This window comes from Dipodomys ordii, unplaced genomic scaffold, assembly GCF_000151885.1.
Source record: "Dipodomys ordii isolate 6190 unplaced genomic scaffold, Dord_2.0 Scaffold70, whole genome shotgun sequence".
Lineage (NCBI taxonomy): Eukaryota > Metazoa > Chordata > Mammalia > Rodentia > Heteromyidae > Dipodomys > Dipodomys ordii.
Window position 1 is genome coordinate 11,075,890 of NW_012267286.1, and position 25,535 is coordinate 11,101,424.

At 35.8% G+C, this 25,535-nt stretch overlaps 1 protein-coding gene across 1 annotated transcript in view; it reads left to right on the plus strand.

Annotated features, from left to right (window-relative positions):
* The window catches only part of Ppp3ca (protein phosphatase 3, catalytic subunit, alpha isozyme), a 249,709-nt gene that overhangs the window by 155,086 nt on the left and 69,088 nt on the right, over positions 1–25,535 (plus strand). Inside the window, exon 3 of the mRNA XM_013023790.1 lies at positions 22,820–22,944. Coding sequence (XP_012879244.1) covers positions 22,820–22,944 — 125 coding nt within the window. The remainder of the gene's footprint in view (positions 1–22,819; positions 22,945–25,535) is intronic.

The window sequence follows — 25,535 nt, forward strand, 5'->3', positions numbered from 1 at the left end:
CTGAACAAAGATTTGAGAATAAAGGCTAGCCACCCTCTGAGCCTTTTGCTACTGTTCTGATCTGGGAGTACCTGCCTCTCTCCCATGAGAAAGAAAAAGGGATGAGGCAGCAAAAGCAGAAAGGACTTCTCCTCAATCGGAAGTCGAGGACACAAAAAGAAATGTCAGCTTTAACTTTGCAGTTCTCCACGTGTGACTCTGCTGTCATTCGTTCATGCATTCAGTCAAGTCTTTTATACTTTATATCTGGTAAAAAGCACTAGGCCAGAGATGGGGCTTACCAAAGGAAAGAAAGAGCTGCCTTAAGACTAGGGAAGGTCTTTTATTATTATTGTTGTTGTTTGGATTTTTTGTTTTTCGTGGGTTAGCATAGCTAGTCAAACTTTAAAAATATTTCTGGGAATGAATATGTGTTAACACAGATTTACGTTAGCCAAATAAAAGATAGCTAATGTACGACAGCCTTCAAATCAATAGGAGTTAAATGAGATTTTTAAAAATACTTTCGTTTCCCCAGCATATAGACTGTCTGTACCAACCCATTTCACCATCCTGGGTAAGGAATCATTTCTAAATTGTTCTGCTTAATAGTTGGGACCAATTTAAATTTTGATGTGGTGCAGTGTGTCAGTTTGTTAGTCTACTTGGAGTTGAAAATCTTTCTCATATTTTATCATTGGGAGAGTCTCTAAAGTGTACACAGAACAGTAAACACTTCCTACAGAGTGATCTTTACTTAAACTAAAAGAACTACTCACCTCCATTGAACTCATTTCCCCCCATTTATAAAGGGGGAGATAATGTTTTCTTCCTCAAAATAGGGAGGCAGGCAAGTAGCATGTACAATACAGATGATATATATATATGCATATATGTAAATGTAAATGTGGTAAAATAAGTTGTTTCCATAATGACGTAGAAAATGTGCACCTTGTAACTGAGATCCAATTTAAATTTTCTCTTAAATGTGGCCATGGCTATTTTTTTTCATATTTTTATTGTACAGATACTGTACAGAAGGTTTACAGTTACATGAGTAAGGTAATGAGCCCATTTCCTATCGAGCATTGTTACCCCCTCCTTTGTTTTTCCCCTACCATCCCTTTCCTCTCCACCTCCCAAACTCCTCCTTCCCCCCACAAAGTTGTAAAGTTCGTTTTCAGCATAGTGTCTTGTACATCTCATGGTTACAATGGGTCATCCTGTATCCTTATTTCAGCATTTTGTTATTTCCCCTTCCCATCCCAAATTAGAAAAATGTATATACAAGATGCAGGGTACCGGAATCAAATCCAGTGAAAACAGGGGTTACACTATGGAGGAAGAACATACAAAAGAAACAAAAAAAATCACACAGTACATTATAAGTATATTAAAACAACAAGAAGAAAGATAAAACCTCTTGTGTCCCTATCTTGGGGTTCATTTTGCTTAGCATCATCTCCTATGGTCATATGTACATAGCTTTTATCTAATTATTTTTATCAAAGAGCAGAAGCCAAGGCCATATATATTTTCAGATTTGCTCTTGGATTAAAAGTGAGTTGTGATGCCAACTTACAGGAAGTGAACCTGAATCCACAGTGGCTCTCTTCAGTGTGGTCCATGCTGTTGGATTCATAAGCCAAACCCACCAGGAAGAGGTCATCTATATAACTACCTTCGGCTAGCTAGATAAGCTGTGGGCACTTCCTCCTCCAGGAAAATGCCTTGCTGGGTGCTAATAAGATCCTGAGTTTGGTTTTCTAATTGGAAGCCCTAATTAAGCTCCGACAAGATCTCTTTCTGTTGATATTTTTGACACCCTCTCTGTTGACCTTATTCTTTGTTCAAAAATCTTTTAGCAGCTAACCAAACAAACACTTGGTGATGACTGGAATTGTATATTCCTTGCGCCCAACACACAATGCTCTTTTGCCATTTATGTATCTTTAGCAATCTTGAGCTGCATGTGCGCTGTTGAAATGGCTGCTCTAAATCGGAGATGGAGTAAACATGATAACTTATTTTGCACTAGTAGCTGTACTTAACGAGGGATGTTCCTTTATTTCATACAATATCATGCTTTGTTTAGGTTTCATGTTGAGAGGACTGAATTCTTTCTTTCAAATAATGCCTGCCTCATCCAGACCCACGCACAATTTCTGCACATACAAGTCAAGCCACTGCCCCTGCGTAACAACCTTTAATAGCTTCTCTGTCCTTGGGATAGAATCCAAACTCTTCCACAGCTCTGAAGGTGCAAAGGACAGCTTTCTTCACAAGATTCCACTCTATCTTTCCCCTTACTTGGTCGACTAACTAGAGCTATAACCTTTCATGGTATCCAATCCCCCTTTTAGCCCAGGTAAATCTCTTTCACCCTTTGAGTGTCAATTTACTTATTATTTTCCTGGAACATCTTCCCTTTTCCAAAGAAATATGAAATCTGTTTCATACTTGTTGAGAGCAGTGTACTATTTTTTGTTTGTTTTTGTTTTTCCAGTCCTGGGGCTTGAACTCAGGGCCTAGGCACTGTTCCAGAGCCTCTTTATTCTCAAGGCAAGCACTCTACCACTTGAGCCACAGTTCCCCCCCACACCTTAAGTTCCTTTTTAATCAAACCTTCCTTGGCCTATATTATCTGTGTTCCACTCCTAGTTGGTATGTTGATTTCTTGGGAGGACTATATCTTTCTCTTCTTCTTTCTCTATTGTGTAATATGCTTCCTACCCAAGGGGAAGCAATCTGAAATGTTTGTTGATTGAATGATTGATGGATTGGTTTTTTAAAAAGGTTGTATAAAGACTTTACTTCCTGCTGGAGAAACCTGCTTCTGGTAAAATGAACTCTGAGTAAATGGTTGCATTTTGTTTTAGTTGGGTAACCTAATTCGGACTAGTTGTTATCCATGTTCAATAGCTAGATATCCATATAACATCCTAAAATTGTGTAAGATAAAATAAAATATCTTCATTTAGCACCTACTATATCAAATGTGGCCAGTTGGACAGAGTCTGAACTGGGAAAATTTAAAGATAACTGCTGAAAGTTCTCTTTTCAAGCATTCCAGATGAATTATCACAATTGTTCTCATTATTCTCAGTTACTATGCATTTCTTATTAAGTCTAAAATATTTTCCAAGTATTAGGGGTGTATTTTTATACTTGTAATTTATCTATCTAGTCTGCATATCTTTGTTGAAAAGTAACTAAGGGCGGTGGGCAGTGACGACTGTAGCTCATTAATTGGGTACCTTACACTTCTGAAAGAATAAGCCATAGAGAGACTGCAGATTGGTTTCATTTCACATAGCAAAGGTAATAATATCTGTGAATTACCTGTATGCCAACATTCTTGTATTGTATTTCAGTGGACTCAGCTTTTTCTCTTCACTGTAATAGGAACTCTGTATCTTTTTTTAGTTGATGGCCTTTGATATTCTCAGATAAAAGGCATCCTTCCGAATTCTTTGATCATACACTATAACAAGCTAGCAATCTCTCCTGACACGTTGGAAAAGGCTCAGTCTTCATGTGTGTTTTAAGTTATTTAATAATACCATGAGTTTAAACTACTTAAAATGAATTAAGCCATAATTTAATTACATGCTCTAAAGAAGAACTGAAACAATGGAAAATTCTCCAGAAAAGAAAAATTCTGACCTCTAAATCTATCACCTGAATGTTTGACAATTTGTTTCTTACATTTGATAGTAAAATTCCAATGGGAGTAGCCTACAGTTTGGGACTAGTCTGTGCTTAAACCACAGTTTGCTTCTTACTAGCTGTATGCACTACATTTTCTAGAAAAGAAAATCCCAGTTTATCCTACAAAATAATGGAAAGTATCCATAAATGTTTGTATTTGTATATGTGAATATTTATAAATAGTTCATAAGATATATTTCTAACCATCATTTATGATCCAATAGTTTTGGAAGACACTGCCTATCATAGAAGCTTCCATAAATTCCCTTGTTGGTACGTTATAACACAGGAAATAGATGAAAGTGATTTCCTTAAACATGAATGAAATCTCTGAGAATATTAGAAGATTAGAGCAGAGTAAGTAGGATGTTCATTCTTCTATTTAGCTCAGATATAGTTGTTGAACATCACATTTCTAGGATCTATAAGCACAGAGTTGATAAGAACATGTTAACCATCTCTCCCTAAAAAAGAATCTGAACCCTGGATTGCTGTAAGATCCACAACTTTTTGAGCATTGATGTGACATAACAAGAGGAAAATTTGATTCCAGACCTTAAATATTAGGGTGCAGCCCCACACTCAAAGTTGCTATATAAAATTGCTTGCAGGTTGAATGTGCTAGGTGCCTATGAACCAAATATTTTGTGCTTAGACTTGAGTCCCATCCCCAAGATAACTCATTATGTAAATGCAGGTATTCTAAAATACAGAACACTTCTAAGCCCACACATTTTGGATAAGGAATGTTCAACCTGTATATACACTCTGCGCCTAATGATGTCTTAGTCAACTAAGGGAGATTTTTGAAATGAGTCTGTTATGCAACATATTATAAGTATAAAGTAAGAACTATTACAGAAGATAGAGACAAGGCAAGTAACTTTATGGGCACTTAGTAAAGGGCAGTAAGTTCTGATTTAAGTTTTGAAGGGAAATTTAATTTTATTTGTTTTATGTGGGTAAAACTCTAGAGACAAATAGCATAGTTTTTGTTAAATTTAATCACCGGCTTAAGAGAAATATGTTGTTTGTAGATGTAGAGATAGCCAGACCCATAATTCCACTGTAGGTCACACTTAGCTGAAATGTTTTGGAACTGTAATTTATCTACATGACAATTCTCACAGCATTTTTTTCATCCATAACATAGTATTTATGACCTGGCCACAGATATATATATATTTTTTTACTTTTGCCAGAACTGATTTCAAAAGAAAATCTTAAGCTTTGCCTTCTTAAAGGAAAACATGGGTTTGGGTACATAATTTCATGTTATTCTGAAGCATATAGTTATTACATCTTCTCTAGGAAAAATAACAGAGAAGAGAAAAGCATACTTTGAGGGCAGATAGTGTCTGATTATTTGTCACAGTGCCACCAAAGAAAGCTGTGTTAGCCCCCTCAAATAGCCTACTCAAATTTGGGAGTATAAATATTACTGTACTAGAAATTAGAAGAACTTGGTCAATTAGTTCACTTTTAACACTATCTTTAGTCTAAGATTTACCTCACACTTTTTTTATGAAAAATCATTCAGGATATTTTATTTATTTTACTTTAGTATAAGCCTTTCCATGTTTCCCAGATGGTTATAACATTTTTCTAGTTCACTATTTTGATATTTGGTAAAAGCAAAGTCTCCTTCTTCCATCCCATCATTTCTGGTTACCTCACACTTTTATAACATACTTAGATTACTTCAACTAAAGTATTTAGGTTATTTACTATTTGGGGTAAGATTTTATTATTACATATGTAAGCCTCCTAGAGTCATAAGGTTTTGTCACCTTCCAAGTAACCATTTATAACTATATATATGTTAATGGTAAGTGTAGGTTGAATTGTTACACAGACCAAGTAATTTTTCATACAGCTAGAGTTTAGGGTAATAACTACCATTTATATACATTTACTTTGTGTCAGGTAAAGTGCTTGGCGATTAAATGTAGTACCATATAATATGCCAATGAGTACATACATGTATTGTCCTCTTTGTAAAGATGAGAACTCCGCAGTCTGCTGGGGATTATTTTCTTGCCTAAAAAATATCCACTTAATGGCATTAAAATTAAGATTTCAATCAGCTAAACACTCAATCTTGGGCAGTAAATCATGAGGCCAACTGCTTTCAGAAGGGACTGACTGGAGACCAAGCTGCAGAAGGTGGATAGATGCAGATTATGTGATGGGAACACATGGAAATGCCAGAAAGGAAATGTGAAACCCCTTTTCATTTAGAAAAAAGGCAGCCCTTGATCATTTTCCTCTCGAAAAGTGTCACCGTAAAAGCAGTGCTGTAAGATTAGTAAAAGTTCAACTTTACAGATAGGGAAATGTAATCACTCTTTTGTTAATGGAATATATGTATTGCTGGTTATTTCCTTTCTTTTGTGGAAGGCTGCTATGGTTTTTTTTTCTTTCTTTAAACATTGACAGCTGTGCGTTATAATGCGCTTCCAAAGTTTGTATATGCCACCTCTTCCACCATGGACAGTAATACATTGTTTTTTCCCATGATGCATTTAGATTAGGAGAAAATGTTGGAGGGAGAGGGCTGCCTGAATTGACCAATTAAAGCTAATATAGGGTGAGGAGACTGAAAAGGATCAGCAACAGTGAAGGTTAAACAGCCCCCAAAGACCATGTGGAAGGAGTCAGTGAGAGCTGAACTTTTCCAGTGGATCACAGCTTCCTCCACCCAGTGCCTCAGCCTAGCTATGGGTATGAGTAGATGGCATCAAGATAGTCCACCGAAGAACTGTGGAAATGGCCTGACTCTCAGCAGCACACCTGGGAAAGCTTAGGCATGTTTGTGTGCCTTCTCAATACCAGCTGGGCACAATGCCCAGGAACTTCAAACCATTCTTCAGCCACAAAGATAAACAGCTCTGTGGTTCTTAATTTAATGTTGCATTTCAAGTTATGATCTCAGTTGGATTCCTGTTCTTTCCTCTTGCATTTTAAATTGCTTTGGGATTAGGAAAAAAAAAACAGGTTTAGAAAGTAATGGAACAGTCCTTCTCTAGGCAATACCAGAATATCACCTCTGTGATATACCTGCCAACCTCTGCTCCATTCAGCAAAAATCTAAGCGTGGCTTATGCAAACATAGGGTATACATTAAGATAGACATTTCTCTTACAGTTGAGAGAAATCATGAAATCAAACAAGGCCATAATTGACCAATTCTTAAATGTACATCTTTCCTATGTTAACACTTGTAGAAATTGCCTAAGATGCAAACCACTACAGTCATGACATGGGTATCATCACAATCTTGGACATGGCTGTTTATGTTGTCTCTGAGTTACGTGTATCCTTGGGACCACGGATTCACTTTAATTGCCATTTACAGTGTCTGCAAGAAGCTAACTTTGTTATACAGAAAGGCACAACAATGGCAGTTGAGCTACAACTAAATCTTAGTAATGAAAGAATTTATTATGGATAGACTGAATACAATTTCTAGGTTTTACATACAGCAATATCTTCATAGGAAATAAAAAGTTACCATAAGCTAATAAAGCCCATTCTGTTTTCTTGCCTATATACAATCAACTTTACTATAAATATCAAACATAGTCATAATACAGGAGCACTGTTGGTAGCACATATGTTTGCTGGGGAAAAGAAAACGTTAATGGCACTGATATGAAAATAATCCCAGTGAATCAGACTCATACAAAGAACATTTAGGGAGATATTAATTAATGATTTGTTTATAAAGTATAATACACGTTTTAAGGAATGAGACAAAAGGATTTCATTGGTTAATTTTTAACTTAGTATATATCTTATTATCAGTGATGTCTTAGAGTCATTGACTTACAATAGTGACAAATAATGACAAAGCAATATACTTTTTAGTCTTCCAGCAGTGCTTATCAGGAACACTTAAGTGAGTATCTCATTTCATCAGTGCCTAGTGGGGGTGCTGCTGTTTAAACCAGATTTCAACTAATTTTGCCAAAAGCAGAAAGGATCAGTCAAGAAGAGAAAACTGAAGGGAAAACACAGGACTATGAATTAAACAAACAAAAAACAACTAGAAACAACTTGTCTCTTACAAGTGACTGTAACTATTTCTACTTTCTTGTGAGCTCATGATACCAAACCTTAGCTAGCTACATACTGCATGATGTTCTTTTTGAAATGAGTCTATGGTGGTGGTGGTGGTGATGATGATGATGATGATTGAACCAAGGGGCTTTCTTTCAACTTGGACTCACTTGCCTTTATTCAGAAGCCATTTTGAAGTATCATCCATAAAATATGTATCTTGGAGGACAGTTACCAAGATTCTATCATGTTTGCCAGGCTAGATTGTTTTTGTTTTTGTTTTGTTTTGTTTTTATAAAATGTGGTTTTAAGACCTCATATAATGTTAACACTGCTTCCTGAATATAGTCTGCTCTGCTTTTATGTGTTTACAATCCTAAAGTTCAGCATAAACTTCTGTGATAGGGGTTTCAGCACAGACAGGATACAGGTGGACTTTGCCATCAACTGAAACTTCTAGACCTTTTCAAGGAGATCGTAATGAACTTAGGCTCCCTCCATTCTTAATTTTTTCTTCTTCTTTCTCTCTTCCTCATCTTCCTCATCTTCCTTGTCTTCCTTCCTTCCTTCCTTCCTTCCTTCCTACCTTCCTTTCTTCCTTCCTTCTTCCCTCCCTCCCTCCCTCCCTCTCTTCCTCCCTCCCTCCCTTCTTTCCTTCCTTCCTTGTATCTTTCTCTTTGATAAGGACCTTCATATTATCTACAGAGCAACTAACAGTGAATTTATATTAGAACAGAGGAGCCAGATGTTTCATTGTGAAAACTGAATTGCCTGCAAGTTGCTCAGCATCTTGTCTCTGTGTGTGTGGAATATACGATCTGGTGATAGTGCTGCCTGGGTTCCAGTTTCAGCTCTATTACTTACCAATGGGACAGTTCCTTCACCTTTCCCTATTCCCTCACTTCCTATACTTATTGAAGATAGTAATTAGTACAATAGGGCACCTAAATGTGTGCATAGAATTCTAATAATTGAAAAGTACATCGAGTTTGGTTTTTCTTAGGTTCCTATAATCAACTATTATTGACGGGTTTGCTTTAAACCACAGAACTGTATTGGATCACAGTTCTGAAAGGTAGAATCGTGAAATCACCACCCTGCCTCCAAAACATCAAAGGATTTTTTTTACAATTTGTGGTAGACTTAGACCTTCCTTCACAAGACAGCAAAACCTCGGCTTTTCTCCATCTTTACCTGGCTTCTGTGTCTTTGTGTCACATTTTCCTATTGTTATACAATAACAGTTCTGGTGGATTAAGACCTACCTTACTAGAGTTGAATGACCTAGTGAGCTCATACGTTAACCTGATTAAATCTGCAAAGACTCTATTTCCAAATAAAGTCACAGTGTGGCTACCAAAAGTGAGTATGACCTCAATGTGTATTTTAGGGGGGTACACAGATCAACCTACAATTTCTAGATCATAAGCATTCAAAATAGACTGGCTTAATATCTCAGAAACAAGCAGAGGACATTAAAGGGCGGAGCAGAGAAAGAGACCTAAAAAGAGAGTGTAGTAGAAGAAGCAATATGGTCTAAGACCAAACTTGTAATGTTTAGACCTAATCCTAGATGAATCCTAGATGAATCCTATACTGAACAGATTCCCAAGACAAGCTCTAGATCTCAGGTGGCCCTGTGGAGCCTGTTCACTTTGTGAAATGTCTTTCCTCAAATAACATCTTGTCAACTTCAAAGTATTCAAATTGTTTTAGCAGGCTTTATAAAAGCAACGCTGTAGATTTTAGTTGCCTGGTCATCTTCCAACACAGATAGTTAGATATTTCCTTACGTCAGATAGTTTTGAAGTCTCTTAGCGATGACGGTGAGTTTATGTTCTGCTTGAGACACTTAACTAAGAGTTTTCTGCTTCTGAGAGCTTTCCTGTGGATAAGTATGAATTTGTTAGGTTTTTGAAGTATTTAAAGATACTACAACTAAAAGGAGCACCACAAATAGCAGTTTATTACAGTAATCTTTGTGTCTGCACTCTCAGTATTTCCAGAAGAACCAATCTTGATTTCCCAAGTGGAAGATTGTGACTGCAAATAAGAAACAATAATGGTTCCAATATTAAGAACCTCATCTCTTTTGTATATTGGTCAAAAAGTCTTCTGTAAATACCCTGTGAATGACAACTGTGGAAAGAGAAATAGGGAAAGTATACTTAAGGTAGAAATTTCTAATCCTTACAAGAATTGGAATCAGCAAAGATTAGATCATCCCCTAAGTGGGTTTTTATATAGTTGTTTCGTCTCCAGTTTTCCATGCCTTTCTAACACTTGATCTTTGTATGAAAACTGCTGCCATATTCAGAGACATGAGTCATGGTACTTAAAATGTTTTCACCATATTTTAGACATCACAGGATATGGTAGAAGAGCAGTCTCTTGGCATTTACAATTTTTACATTCTAAGACTTGACCTTTCACAGTGTTTCATCACATGTGTTAATTTAGCTCATGCCCTAGGCTAGTAGACCCTTCCACATCTGAGTTTTCCTTTTCAGTTTTTTTTTTAAAAGTGGTACATGTATGTGTACCTGTACATCCCTTCTTCTCTTTCATATACATGTGTGTATATATTTCCTGTGAAAATGGTTCATAAATGTAAAGCTGGCTCAATTGGACAAGAAACAATAGTGGGAGGAAGGAATAACTTGTCAGATAAACTAGACTAAGGTCACATACTTCAGGGAATTTCCTCTACAGTATTAAAAATCCATCACGATCTCTTTAGTGAATAAATACCAACCTGATTAAGATAAAGTGAATCTTAAACTGTTTTTATTGGTTGTAGAAGTGAGAACTTTAAAAACTCTGTCCCAAAGTGTTCTTGAAGTAACCTTTAAGTTAAATAAGTATACATTTCTTTTCATTTTTTTTTTTTTAGGAACAAACCCCAGTTTGTTGTTATGGTCTGAAGCATTTTCCCCATTCCTTCTCCTTTTGAGTAGATTTCCCTCCAGCACAGGATAGTGAAAATAAATCAATCCTTAGATGCAGTGATTTGTGAGTAAACTAGGAACCATCAGACATCAGCCACAATCATTCCCTGGCTAAATATTTTTGGAATTCATGGGACTCCCTTTTAATGTAGCAGGATGTGATCAGGAGTCTTGGAGTTCAGTCTGACTTACTTTCCCAAGTGTAAAAGGAAGCTGAAATGGAATGAAAACACAGGGAGGCCTTATTGAAGCCAAGATCTATTTGTATCTGAAGCCAAGTCTTATTTTATAGAGTAAAAAACAAAGATCTTCTTAGTAGTATCTGTAAGTTGCAAGTTTAAGAAGATCTGAAGGGCGGACCCTTCGGTGGCTTAAGGTTGAATGCTATTTTATACTCTGCCAACTACATTAACAAGCATTTGTATTTCTTTCTTAGCTTGGAGGCATTCATGAGTTCAGTCTCTGTATTGGAAGAAGCTGAAGCTACTGCTTCATTTTAAGTACATTATGTCTATAAACCATGATGTTTTCATACATCTGTTTTGATGTATACCATAATTGATAATTTAGAAACCTGTAGATATTTAAGTCCTTGTACTTTAACAAGGAAAATTAAGTAACTATAAATGAAGGAAATTTAAAAGCGTGGTAGTAAAAAATGTACTATCAGCACCAAAAATAATCATTTCTGCCTAACATACCCATATGTAAGTTCAGTTTTAAATATTCCTTTAGTTACTTCTTTCTCCTGATTCAACCATAGTATGTAAAAAGAGGCAAATATTTCAGAAAACAAAGTCTGCTTTCGCTTTGCATCAGTAGTTATAAAATTGGTACTATCAGTTGCTCATAATCTAGCATGTCAAAAGAAAGGCAAAGTATAAAATATGATACACAAAATACTAAAAGTGTAGACCAAGGCTAGTGACGTTTGAACACTAACCTACTACTATAATCATTAGGGAAGCTATTCAAACTAAGTGAACCTAAGAGCACACTGTATTACATGGGGAAGTTACTTTGTGTTGAATAACTGATCTGTGCCAATTAGAATAACTTTATTAGATTTAAAAGTCATAACCACTCTGCATGGTAGGTGTTATTGTTCTCATTCTACATATTAGGAATTTGAGGCTTAGAGAGTTTGCTTGTCTTGCCAGAGGCAAGAGTCTTACTCTTGCCCAAATTCCTTCCATGGCTCCTTGTTGGATGAAGTTCAGACTTCCTAGTTTGGACGACAAGATCCTCATTATCTGTCCCTTGTTAATCTTTACAGCTTCATCTCTTTTCATTCCTCACCTAGACCTCATGTTTACAGCTCTTCTTCTACTTCCTAATATGTCGCTACTTCTGCTCAGAGCAGTGTTCCTGTCCCCACCATTCCCTCTTTACTCTTTGGGTTTCAGCTTACCACATCCTCCAGGAAAGTTACCAAGTCCAGCTTTCCCATTTCATTGTTTAGGCATTTGCTCTGCAATAGGTGTGTTTACTTATCTGTCATGCTACCCTTCACAAGTAATACAACAATAAACAGAAGAAAGCCCTGTCGCCATTCTAGTTTATGCTCTAGACTTGTTACTTGTTTAATTCAGATGTTATTTCATCAGACCACTAATTATGTCTAAATTGTTCTGTTAAATTCTCAGGGTGTAACACAAAAGGGATAAGAAATGCCTTTGGCATTTAATATTTATTGAATCAAGGCACAAGTGAATGACTCAATTTATCATTTAATTTATAATTGTCCTATGGGAGGGGAAAAACATTGTTTGTCCTCTCATTATTTCACATTGCTGCATGCTGCAGTCTCAGACATCATAGTCTAATGAATGTATTAATTCAGTGAACTGCCAATTGAAAGCAAAGTCACTTTCAAGTTTTCTACACATTGGACTCTCCATTTGTAGATAAATTCTAGCAAATTTCTCGTCTTGAATATTGCTGAGATGGTTCTCCTTGAGATACTTCATGCTAAAGTCCAAGGCCCTTCATAATCTAATGTTACCTTTGTTTTCTAATTAGTCTTCTGCTGTTTGATATCCTATCTAATCAATCCAACTTTTTTTTTTACAATCTATATAGTTATTTTCGCTTTTCTGCCTAGAGGAGTCTTCCTTTTACTCACACTTTCCTTTAATGAAGTAGGTGGAGAGCTGTGTGTAACTTGAAATTATGGGGTTTAATAAAGCCAACTTTTCCCTAGTAAGTAACACCATAACCCTCCTTGCACACCTCTCATGAACTCGTTTTGCAATTTTATGTATTTCATCAGAAGAAGGGACTTGACTGACAATCCTGATTGGTCTTCCTAGCTGTTCAAATATGTAACAAACATTCATCATTTTAATTGACAAAAAAATTAAAATAAATTTGAAATTGTGATCACTAATGAATCACAGGATGAGAGGTGATCAGTGGCAATTTTATACTGAACAAACAGTGCATTAATTTTCCATGATCACTCAGTTTATATGCTGGATATCACTTTTGTTAAGTATGATTTTTGCATAATTCAATTAGATACTTGCTGTACATTGAAAAAAAAGAAATGTAAGAACTGATTCATGTCTCAATGAGAGATAAACACATGTGAAAATGTAAAAAAATATTGACTTTACAGATGCAGTCATTTGAGTCAGTTTAAGAAAGTGATCCCTGTTAGTTTCTCAGAGATAAATAAAATGATAGTATATATGGCATATAATACATTTCCTAAGTAATGTTCATATATTAATTGGATAAAAATTAGTCTTAACAGGGGAATTTGAAATAATCTTGTATAAGTTCTCAAATTTTTAAAGTAAAATAATCTTATTTCTTAATATGACTCAAGATTTTAGAATAAAAGGAATCATTAATATAAGTAATTGTGAAGTGTTAGTTAGTATGTTAGAAAAATACGTGTGCTATTGGGAACTGGTGGCTCATGCCTGTAATCCTAGCTACTCAAAGAGGCTGTGGTTCAAAGCCAAGCACCAGGCAGAAAGTCTGTGAGACTCATATCTCCAGTTAACCACCCCAAAACCAGAACTGGAGCTGGGGCTCAAGTGGTAGAGCACTAGCCTTGAGCAAAAAGAGCTCAAGGACAGTACCCAGGCCCTGAGTTCAACCCCTGTGACAGAAAAAGGAAAGTAAAGAAAAAAAAAAAGAAAACTCTGATGGGTGGCAAACAAGCTGTGGAAGTATTTGCCCTATAGGACACTAGTGAAAGACCTACAACTTGAACCCATCCTTTTTGACTGTAAACCAGGGCCAGAAGTTTTCTTTTTCTTTTTTGTTGGGGGGGGTCTGGTCGTGGGGGCCTCAACTCTGGGCCTGGGCGCTGTCCCTCAACTCTTCAGCTCAAGGCTAGCACTCTACCACTTGAGCCACAGCGCCACTTCCAGCTTTTTTCTTTTTGCTTATGTGGTGCTGAGGAATCGAACCCAGGGCCTCATGCATGCAAGGTAAGCGCTCTACCACTGAGCCACCTTCCCAGCCCCAGAAGTTTTCTTTTAGAGAGTGTGGATGCTAATTTCAAGAGCTCAGTACTTTTCCCTCCCTTTTTCATATGCTGTAAGGTCCATGGGACATGAATTCCATTTCTTTATTGGACCAATATAATCTCACCAAGTGACAAATAATCAGTCTTTGATGTTTTTACTGTACTTTTACTGTAGCACACTTGGCAATCATCTCATGGTCCAGTGTTTTATTCATTGACTTTAGTGAGTAAACATTTCTGGAATATAGGCTTAAAGAGACAGAGACAAGGAAATAAACTACTTGTCAAAGAAAGTGACTTAAGAAAAAGGTATATTGTTTTAGCAGAATCATTGTTTTAGACAACATATCTTCTTTGCTTATTTTCAAATCACTGTGTCTGAATTTTTAAGTGCATCATGTTGCATGTTTTATTTATTTGTAAATTGGCTGGTAATTTGTCCATATTTATGGGTATATCATATGCTGAAAATAATTCACCAACTCAGAATTAAATATTGAATTTCCAAGGATGCTATATAACAAGTAAGCTTATATATATATGTATAATAGGTATATATGTATATGTATATATATGTATATCTATATTTGCTAAGAGAGTGATAGCATATAATCAATTTAATACTACCTTCTAATGGGGCCCTGAAGGTTACCATGCAGGAATAACATTTAATAGTTTGATCAATTACTTGTCACAAATAGAGCTGACTACTAGAAAATCACTTTTCACTAAAAAATCTTCAGCTGAGATCTTCATTGCCTGTTATTGCCAAATGAATAATGAATATGTGGAAATTAACTGGGCACAGTGACTAACCTCTGTAATCCTAGTAACTTGGGAAGCTGAGACCAGGAAGACAAATTCAAGGCCAGCCTGGAAAAAAATGATGATAAGCACATTCATCTCAACTAATAAAAGCTTGGGTAATAGTGTGTGTCTGCCATCCCAGCTATGTGGTAAATAGGAGGATTATAGTCCAGGCCTGCCTATTTAAAAAGCCCGTTTGAAAAATAATCAAAGCAAAAAGGGCTTCAGGTATAATTCAGATGATAAAATGCCTGCCTAGCATGCACTGTGCTCTTAACTTCAGTCCTTTGTATTACCAGAACAATAAAGAAATGATGAATTTGTGGAAATTAGAATTAAGTGCTTGAGTGTTTAAGACATTACAAACAAAACATTTTCTTAACCTGTTAAAATTTAAGAAGAAGCATGAAAAGAAACAAAGATGACTTTCTTTTTTTTTTTCTTTTCCTTCCCAAAACCTTATTCTGGATTGGGTTTTCCAAAATTGTAGGATTGCTTTTTCTTACTTTCTTTTTTAAAACCATTTGGTAAAATACGTTACATTTCATCGATTTACTCTGTCACTTGTAACTTCTAAAATATTACTGCCATTTACCCAGCTGTGGAACAGAGTGATCTTGCAAATGAGCTTTGCGAAGGAAGAAAATGAGAATGACTGGAAACTATCAGGATGTCCACTGGATGGCTGGTAATATCACGGAAGCCATTTGGAGATTGTACAGCATGTGACCTGGCCTATTTTCTTTTAGCCTTAACAGCTTTCAATACATGACAGCATACATTGGGATCAAAAGTGGATAATGGAATGGCTTTTTATGTGTTTTACTTGTGGCTGCATTGGGCATCTGTCTATTAAATCTCTTGCTGAACATTCAGAATCTATCTCAGGTAAACAGTCTCTGGGATAACAGCTACATCCCCTCTTGCATTATCTGTTAGTATGTGCTTAGTATGTGCTCTAAGACTTGTTCTCCCTTACGTTATTTTGTAAAGAAAACATGCAAAATAAGTTTTGTTGGTAAAGCCTTTAAAAAAATGACAGCTTAGGCCTTCTATAAGAAAGGCATGTTCAGAAGTGGTAATTTTCAGAGTAAGATGATCCAAGCCTGTAAAAAACAAAAGTGCTAAAACAGAATAGAGTGTGGCTATGCAAACAGGGGATCAGGAAAAGCAGATTGGAAGAGTGCATGCATTCCATAGAGAGTGAAAGCTGTGTCCTGGAGAAGGGGAGAGGAAAGAGGTAAAGTTATTAAGGAAGAAGTCATAGTTGATTGTCTAAGGTGAGGCAAGAGGAATACATATCAAACCAAAAGAATTAGCAAAGAGCAAGTGTGATACAGATGCTCAAAAAATTCTGAGTGAAGACCCTGATGACAGCTAGCAACCTTTGTTGTAACATTTATTCAGGGCCAGGTATGTTCTAAATACTTAGCTCTGATTAAATGATATTGTTCTGATCCTATAAGGAGATGTTATCTTGGTGTTTGTTTTTTATAAAGAAACAGATATAGAGAGATTAGCCAATTTCTTTAGGGTCAGTTAGCTGGCTGGGTACTGGATGTTAGCTCAAGAACCAGTCTGCCTTCTAAGCTTGTGTTGTAACTGCCTCAAGGATTAAAGGGCACACCCAGAAAAAAGCAAAAACTGCCATAGTTAATAGTCATTAATTTTTTTAAAGCCCTGGAAATACAGCCTTGGAATACCCAAATTGGAAATAAAGATATAGCATATAGATCACCCTGAAATAATAAAAGTCCATCTTTCAGGATCTCAGAGGAAGCTTATGGGTAACAGTGACTTGTGATTAGTGCTTTGAAAAATAAAGAGCATAATCATTAATTTACTAATGATCCATTCCCTAGCTTATGTGTACTTAGTCACATTTATGTAACAATACATAGTGTCTTTTTGGTATTCTTGAGCATGTAATAAATCTACACCTCAGATAACAAGTAGATTCTAGGACTGATAAAACTCAGACACATGAACTGAATATTGAAACTAATGTAACTAAATAGTGTCTTGGATATTGGACATACCTACTTAATGTTTTATTTAGTATCATCATCCCATAACTGTGACTTATGTAATTCCAGAAGGGTATTATCAACTCTTAATAATTACCTATCATTCATTGATTGGTACCAAGACAGAAAAATAGTAATAAGTAATGAGAGAAATCCATTCTTCTCTAGTCAATAAGTTCCTTTGGGTTTATAAATATCCTTCAATCCATGTGTGGAAACTTAAAAATAATAACAACAAAATCCTCTATCACTGGGAGGAGCACTTAACCTTGAAGATAATAAAACATTAGCATATGTGTCAATAAATTTTTGTGTCTACTTCTATGAAGTAGTTTAAAAGTGCAGAGGAGGGGGCTGGGAATGTGGCTGGAATGTGGTAGAGTACTTACCTAGCATTAATGAAGCACTGGGTTTTATTCTTCAGTACCACATAAACAAAAAAAGCTAGAAGTGGAACTGTGGCTCAAGTGGTAGAGTGCTAGCAAAAGGACCTAGGGGACAGAGCCCAAGGCCCCAGGTTCAAGCCCCAGGACTGACAAAAAAAAAAAAAGTGGTGCAGAGGATTCTTGTTTCTGTCTGATTAGGGTTACAAATTAAGATCTAATGGATTAATGAAGAGTTTGAAGAGTTTGACACTGAATTGTTCTAACAATTATAATCTACAATATATTTTGCTCCTTTTTTCAATTGTCTGTTAGATTTCTCATTAATATTGGTTAACAGTTAATTTATCTTTGTGAAACACCTTCCTAAAGAAATTATGATCTTCACTGATGTTATTGTTTTGTGTTTGATTTTGCGGCTCTACTTTTACCTTAAAATTTTTAAAACTTGCTTATTTTATGAAGTTTAGAAATTTGTCACCATTCTCCTAAGTTATCAACCCAGAGTAATCTGGTTAAGTATTTACCCTTTATTTTTTATAAAGTTCTTCATAACATTTTAGGAATTGAAAAATAAAAAGAGATGATGTTACAAGATACACTTCTTTAGTAAATTAGAACTTTTTCTTTTTTACTTTATTTTACAGTTGGTGCAGATTTCTGTATATAAACTATTTTGTATTACCTATATTTTAGTAATAGATTTGGTCTCAGAAATTTATATATTCTGCTAGCAAATTGCATATGTGTGTGTGTGTGTGTGTGTGTGTGTGTGTGTTGGATGGTTTGTACTTGAACCTGTTGTCCACTAACAGTCTCTTAAGCATAGAAGAAAGTAGATATATACCAGCCATCTACACTGTAGTTTACATCTACCACACCTCCAACACACAAAATCTTTCTCTGAAAAATTTAAGACTTTAGAAAGAAAAAAGTTCTGGTAAAGTATTTTAAAAAATACAAATCAGAAATTCCAATAGTTTAATCCACTTAGAGGTCATCATAATGCTAGTTCCTTAACATTAAGGACCTTTGTTGTTCTGAGAAATGCAGCTATTTGGTTTAAAAAAAAATCAAAACTTTTGAAATCCACAAAGCTAAAAAAGAGTGAAACTCTGATGTTTAAAAAATGCCTAGCTATTCATTAACACCTTTTCTAAGGGCAAAATGCAAGCTCTCAGCTTAATATGGACTAGGAAAACATGTAGAGAAAGTTACTTTACTTCATGTAAGCCTTCTAAGATGATAAAAGCCAGTATTTTTGAGGAACTGAAAGGTCTTTACAGAAAAATAAACAATGCGTCAGGAATTAAAAGAACTTGACTTCTAAATCACAGTACTGATAAAATCTTGCCCAGCAGTTTTGAAATCTTGGTCCATTAAAAATCTATTCTTCATCTACTATTTAATTTCATTTTTTTGACATTTTTAGTTTTTGTTTCTTAACAATTTATTTAACTGTCTCTACATCTTAATTTGTATAAGCTTTCTTTAACCTGGAATTATGTGACATTATAAAATTTTTGCTTAGTGTCAGCAAGAAATTGACTCAAGTGATACTGTCTGATAAATGTCCTTTTATATGGGCAAGTAAACAGGACCAAATGGCTGGGACTGTATACTAAGTCAAAGCTAGTGCCAATAGTCATATCTGAAAGTATGTGTTTTATATTTCATTTGTTATATACCTCCCACTCAAGATGACAGTTTTATCAGAGGCCTTTTCAACTTATCAGCTGCATAATAATTTTACTAGAACTTTATCCTAGTGTTTTCAGTATTGTCCACTTTGGTTTACATTCTTTCATGTAGTAATTTAATAGCTGATAGGAACTAGTAACAATGAAAATCTTTTAAGAGATGACTTTATGATATGTAAATTTTTATTTACTCATTTACAAAATTAATTTAGATTTCCACACATAACACATATATAATTGTAGCTTTATTTACATATTTGCACACGTAACACACATATCTTGAACACATAACTTTTTTTCTTAGAGAACTCTAGCTTCTAGGTCACGGGATGCAAAGCAAATGCTCAGCCTAGTCCTGGTTGTTTTTCCAGCTTGTTGATCCTCATTTGCCTGAGATTCTGTTTCTAGGAGCCCCTTGTCTTCAGTGTTATGCTTGTCATTACCTTCTCTATTTATGATCAGGCTGGTTTTAGGGACTCTTGGACTTGCTCTGTAATTGATGCACTGTCCAGTTTGTCTATCCCAAGAGTTTACTCAGCTGCAGAGGTCCCTTATTACTGTTCTAGCTATTTATTGTGTTTTAAACAATACTCTGCTATAGTGTATAGAGATTAATGACCCCTTGACAACCTCACTGTTCAATGACTCCTATTTGTGGCAGGCAGAATCGAACACTCACATGCACACACATTTATCTTTGTTTTCCTTTGTATGTACATCAACTCTCCAAACCTATGATTTCAAAACTTAATAACTAACTTTCTAGCAGTGATATTAAAGGTTAAAAAAAAACACAAAAGCAAAAGAAGGCTTAAGCTTTTTCCCTCGGTAAGAAATAAAAACAAACATTTTCTACATGTTAGAGTTTTATTTGTCCTACCTCAGAATTCAAAATTTTCAACTTAGATCAAAAGTTATTTATCCCACTCATATAAAATTGTTTCCAGTAAAAGTGAGCCAAGACTTGAGGCATAGCTCAAGTGGTATCTGGCAAGCACAAGACTATAAGTTCAAACCCCAGTACATGTACATGAATAGTGGGTGAATGGATGGATGGATGAGTCCTTGTGGGCCAAGAGTCATGGAAGTACAAAGGTAATTGTTCCTTAGGTCTTGTTTAGAATTGGCTGTGTTTCCTGACCATAAAAGACAAGCACTAAGCATATTAGCCACTCCTGTCCCATTGGGCCGTATTACCAGGATATTAGTATAATCATACTCCTCTCAGTGACTTTTGTCTATGCAAAACGGACAGGCATTGCCTCCTCTTCAATGCAAATCAGCTATTTAGGGTATCTGATAGTTTCTAGCTCTCCTATGCAAAAGCACATGAAGTATTTGTGCTTATAGGGAAAGCCTTCATCTTATGGTATATCAAATTGCTAATGGATATAAACAGCAATGGCCCACCATTTTTTTTCATTTTAGTATCTTTAGTGTGTTAATTTTATTTACATGACTTCATTTTTGACAGTTTTCTCAATATCCATTAAAGTTATAATATAATTTTTAAATAAGTTTTTTTATTGTGAAAATACTGTACCGAGGGGTTACAGTTACATGAGCAAGGTAATGAGTACATTTCTTATCCAACATTGTTGCCTCCTCCTTTGTTTTTCCCCTACCATCCCTTCCCTCCCACCTCCTCAATTACACCCCAACTCCCCCACCCCCACCTAAATTGTAAAGTTGCATCTTATACATCTCATTGTTGTAATGGGTCAAATCTGTATCCCTGTTTAAACATTTTGTTTTTTCCCTTCCCCTCCCCAAATTATACCAATATCAAATACAATGAAAACAGGGGTTATACCATGAGGGAGGGACATACAAAGCGACAGAAAAATCAAATGGTACCTTATAAATACTTTAGAAACAATAGCAAGGAAGAACAAACCACTTGTGTCCCTATCTTGGTGTTCATTTCACTTAACTTCATCTTATCTGAGCTTTTCTGCTTGTCCCAGACATATACTAGTTATTGCAAATAAGGGAAACCATGGGACCTATGTTTCTTTGGGCCTGGCTTACTTCACTTAATATAATTTTCTCCAAGTCTTTCCATTTCCTAACAAATGGGGTGATGTTATAACGTAATTTTTTAGAATATTCAGCCATGTAGTTATATATTGTCTTAGAGTGTTGGAAGACTTTACTATTATTGCTATTCATGCTTCTATGTTTTGATGCTTTCTACTTCATTTGAAACTTCAGTTGACATGTAGCAATAATACTACACACTTATGGACTATACATGTATAGTGATCAAATCAGGGAAGATAACATAGCCATTGACTTAGAATCATGTCATTTCTTTGTGAGGATATTTAAATTCTTCTCTTCTGGATTTTGATATGAATAAACAATAATCAGTGCATTATTAATGGTAAGTACAAGATTGCACTAGAGCCCCAGAATGTATTACTCTTATCTAATTGTAACCTTGTATCTGTCAATCAAGCTTTCTTACCGCAGGCCTAGAAATGCCTACCCCTAGCAAGCTACTGAGTACCTTGCACAGAAGCTGTGGTCTGTTAGGAATGACAAGTAAATAATGGGAACTTTGCCGGGCACTGGAGCTCATGCCTGTAATGTTAGCTATTCAGGAGGCTGAGATCTGAGCATGACAGCTCTAAGCCAGCGTGGGCAGGAAAGTCTATGAGACTCTCTAACCACCAAAAAGTCAGAATTGGAGCTATGGCTTACATAGTAGAGCACTAGCCTTGAACAACAACAACAAAACAAAACAAAGCAAAACAAAATATAAAACCCTCAGGGACTGTATTCAGATCCTGAATTCATGCCCCAGGACCTTGCCAAACTATGTCACCTACACTCTTTTCCACATGGGTATGTCTGAGATTTTAATCTTTTTAAAGGCTTTGAATGTGGCGAATGAAATAAAAATTATCGCAAATCACTTTTTAAAAAGACATTAAATAGTTCTTTCAAAAAATGGTTTATAAGAGAGGGTAAGAATTTTTTAAAAACTGAGTTCCCAATTGTTTCGTTCTCTTTGAGCAGTTGTACAGGGGGTTCAATTCAACGTGTCAATTTATGATGTTTATACTAGCTTTTCCAGCTGTTAATATACAGTTAATTTTTAATAGCTACTATTAGAATACATCATATAAAATATCCATTTAGAATTTAACTTGTGGTGAAGTTTGTACATTTTAGTGATATATAATGGCGTATATTGTAATTGATTACATCTTAGAGCCAGTGAAATACCATATATATAGAGAGAAAGAGAGAGACTTTTCCTTTTTCTTCAGAAGGTGATAATGTATAGTGGCTATGACTTCAGACATCTGTTGTGCATAGATTGCTTCTGTGCTGGCCTTGCCTTCTGTCTGCAAAATGAAAACCTGTCCCAGGACATTGTTAGACCTGAACTAGAATAGGCTTACAAAGTTCTTAACAAGGTCTCATGTACAATGGTTAAATAGCCAGTGCTGTGATAATTATCCCTATTTTTCCCAGTTAATTTGTGAATTAGTACACCTGTATGCTAAAGCCAATGCTGCCTCTATTTAAATTTAGAGCAAATCTTGAGCAAGGCATTTCACTTTTCTCTCTTACTTTCCTTTTCTGCAAAATAATGTTTTGGCAAAGATTAACTCTAAATTGATTCCGGCTCTAAAGTTCTGTGATTTTATATTCAAATTCAGAGGCATAATGTGATCCTAAAATGAATCTTGCTTGTGTCTTTCAGTTTGTGGGGACATCCATGGACAGTTCTTTGACTTGATGAAGCTCTTCGAAGTGGGGGGATCGCCTGCCAACACTCGCTACCTCTTCTTAGGGGACTATGTTGACAGAGGGTACTTCAGTATCGAAGTAAGTCCATACCGTTCTTTCCAGCTGCTCAGTTATGAAGCGATGTGAGCTTAGTGAAATAAGTGATAAAGGTCATTGCCTACAAGAATCCCTGGTCTAAAGCAGGGATTCAAATGTCCTTAAATGATGGGTGTTACCTTTCTTGCTTTCAATGAATTCCTGCTTGCTCTTTAGTGCATGGAGGTTTTAACCAGCTGGGTTAATAGTAAGATTTTGTTTCTTTTTGTACATTTTATCTATGTACAAACTTCCAAGTATATGTTTGTTTATTTATTTATTTATATTTCCCATTGGTAGAACTGATCAAAGTTGGTAAAGTAAGCAGAAATGTGTTTGCATGTATGTGATGTGTAATTAATTGTGAGACAGTAAGTTAGACAGTAAGTCACCTTCTTCAGTTGATAGAAAGGGCCCAGTGTGTCTGTGTTTATATACGCCACTTATGACTGCTATATTTTATTGTTGTTGTTTTTTTGAGACACCTATCATTGAAACTGAGGTAATTTGGCAAACTCATTAATTAAAACAAAACAGATAACCTTTGAGTAGGGGCTCTTCCCCAACGTACAGTCTGTAGGCTTCATGTTAGTAGAAATTACACTCAAAACCAAGGCAAGGGCTTTGTTTCATTTGTATATTTGCTCTTCCTGGTGCCTGAAGCTCTAAATCATACCAACCAACTAAGGGCTGGACAGGTACATATTAAAAGAAGCAGCTTGAAATAAGAATAAGTTTAAAAAATATTCAGCATAATATTTGATTTAATAAAAAGGTTATTAAGTGTCAAAAAAACATGCCACCATTAAAAAGCTTTTGTTTTAAATTTTTTAAGCATACCAGTTGCAGAGTTTAGTTATGTAATTACAGCTATTGACTGTCTCCATGTTTGTATATACATATACATATATATTATGCATACCTGTGGACATAGAGACATATATAGAATCCTATATAAACATATATAAACTCATTCACATACATATAAACATTTATATATTCATATACATATATAATTTTTAATACATTTTTCCTCCAGCTTGTTAAAAGTACCATTAAACACCAGAAGTATGCCTGCTCTATGAGTAGACTCATGAAAAATATAAAGACATGTGACAATAGTCATTGGCTCTTTAGAAACCCAAATCTCATATAGGAAAATATGACCATAAAAATCTGTGTAGACTCTTAAAACCTGGAATAGGGGATCATCCAATGTTTGAGTGTTTGGATGAATTATTTGAAATCTGTGATTCAGCAAATACATATTGTTGACTATAGAAAGGTGTGAATAACGGGAGTCTGTGGGTTTGGGGAAGCTGGGTGAAAGAACAAGGAAGATTTAGTTGAGTGAACCTCATAAGCTAACTTTCATGGAATGATTATGTACAGATGATCACAAATGAGGTAGTATCTGCCACAAGCCACAGCACCAGCCTCTACATTTGGTAGTTAGAACAAGGCAGAGAGTCATCTCTCTGGTAAAAGCCCATAGATGGGCACACAGGAGCTTGTATGCTTCTCTCCCATATCGGGTGTAGTGATGTGCTGGACTAGAAGCAGGGCAACCTCATGACCCAAGACAGCTATAGGGGCTTCCACCCTCCTGCTCTCTACATGATATTCAGAAAAAAGGCAAAAGAAAACAATACAAGAAGAAAGATCTGTTTGCCTGCAGTGGCACCAGTGATGTACAGCAGCTAAGGAGCAGAATTTGTTGATGTGACTGATGTGTGGAGAAGTGTGAGAAAAACATTGAGAAGTAGGAAATGCAAAGACAGCTTCAGGGTTTCTACCATTGTACATCTTCCCCATTGTACATCTGAGGAGGTAGTTAAGAAATGATTTTAGTATCCATGAATCCATCTTCTCCACTTAACTTTTTCAATGCTCTTAAGTCTGGATATGAATGAAATAGGCATTCTGTCTTCTTGGAAGCTCACTTTCTGTTTGAGGAAGTTCTGGTAACCTTTTTGTAATAGTTGTTTTTATCAGCCATATCATGAAGTGGTATGTCGAATAACATTATTATAAGATGTATTGTTTTTTATTGATTTTTTTTGTGGGTCCTGGAGGCTCAAATTCTGGACTTGGGTACTGGCCCTCAGCTTCTTTTTGCTCAAGGCTTACACTCTACCACTTGAAACACAACACCATTTCCACCTTTTTCTGTCATTAATTGGCGATAAGAATCTCATGGACTATCTGCTCAAGCTTGCTTCCAACTGTGATCCTCAGATCTCAGCCTCCTGAGTAGCAGCTAGGATTAAAGGTGTGAGCCACTAGTGCCTAGCTAGAGTTACGATTTTTAACGATGTATTTTGTATCTCTTTAATGTCACCAGAACCAAAAATAATATTGAATAATCTGGTCATGAAGAAAAGGCACTAAATCATAGTGCCTAAATAACAAATATCTGACTGTCTTTAGATTATGTGACTTGTTAATCTCTTTGGCTCTTCATTTTTGAAAGATAGATTGATTGATTGACTGATTGATTTGCAGTGCTGGTTATTGAACCCAAGTGCACCACCACTGAGCCCCACATAGCCCAGGTTTTTTACTAGAAGAGTGTAGCCTTTTGAATTTTGGGC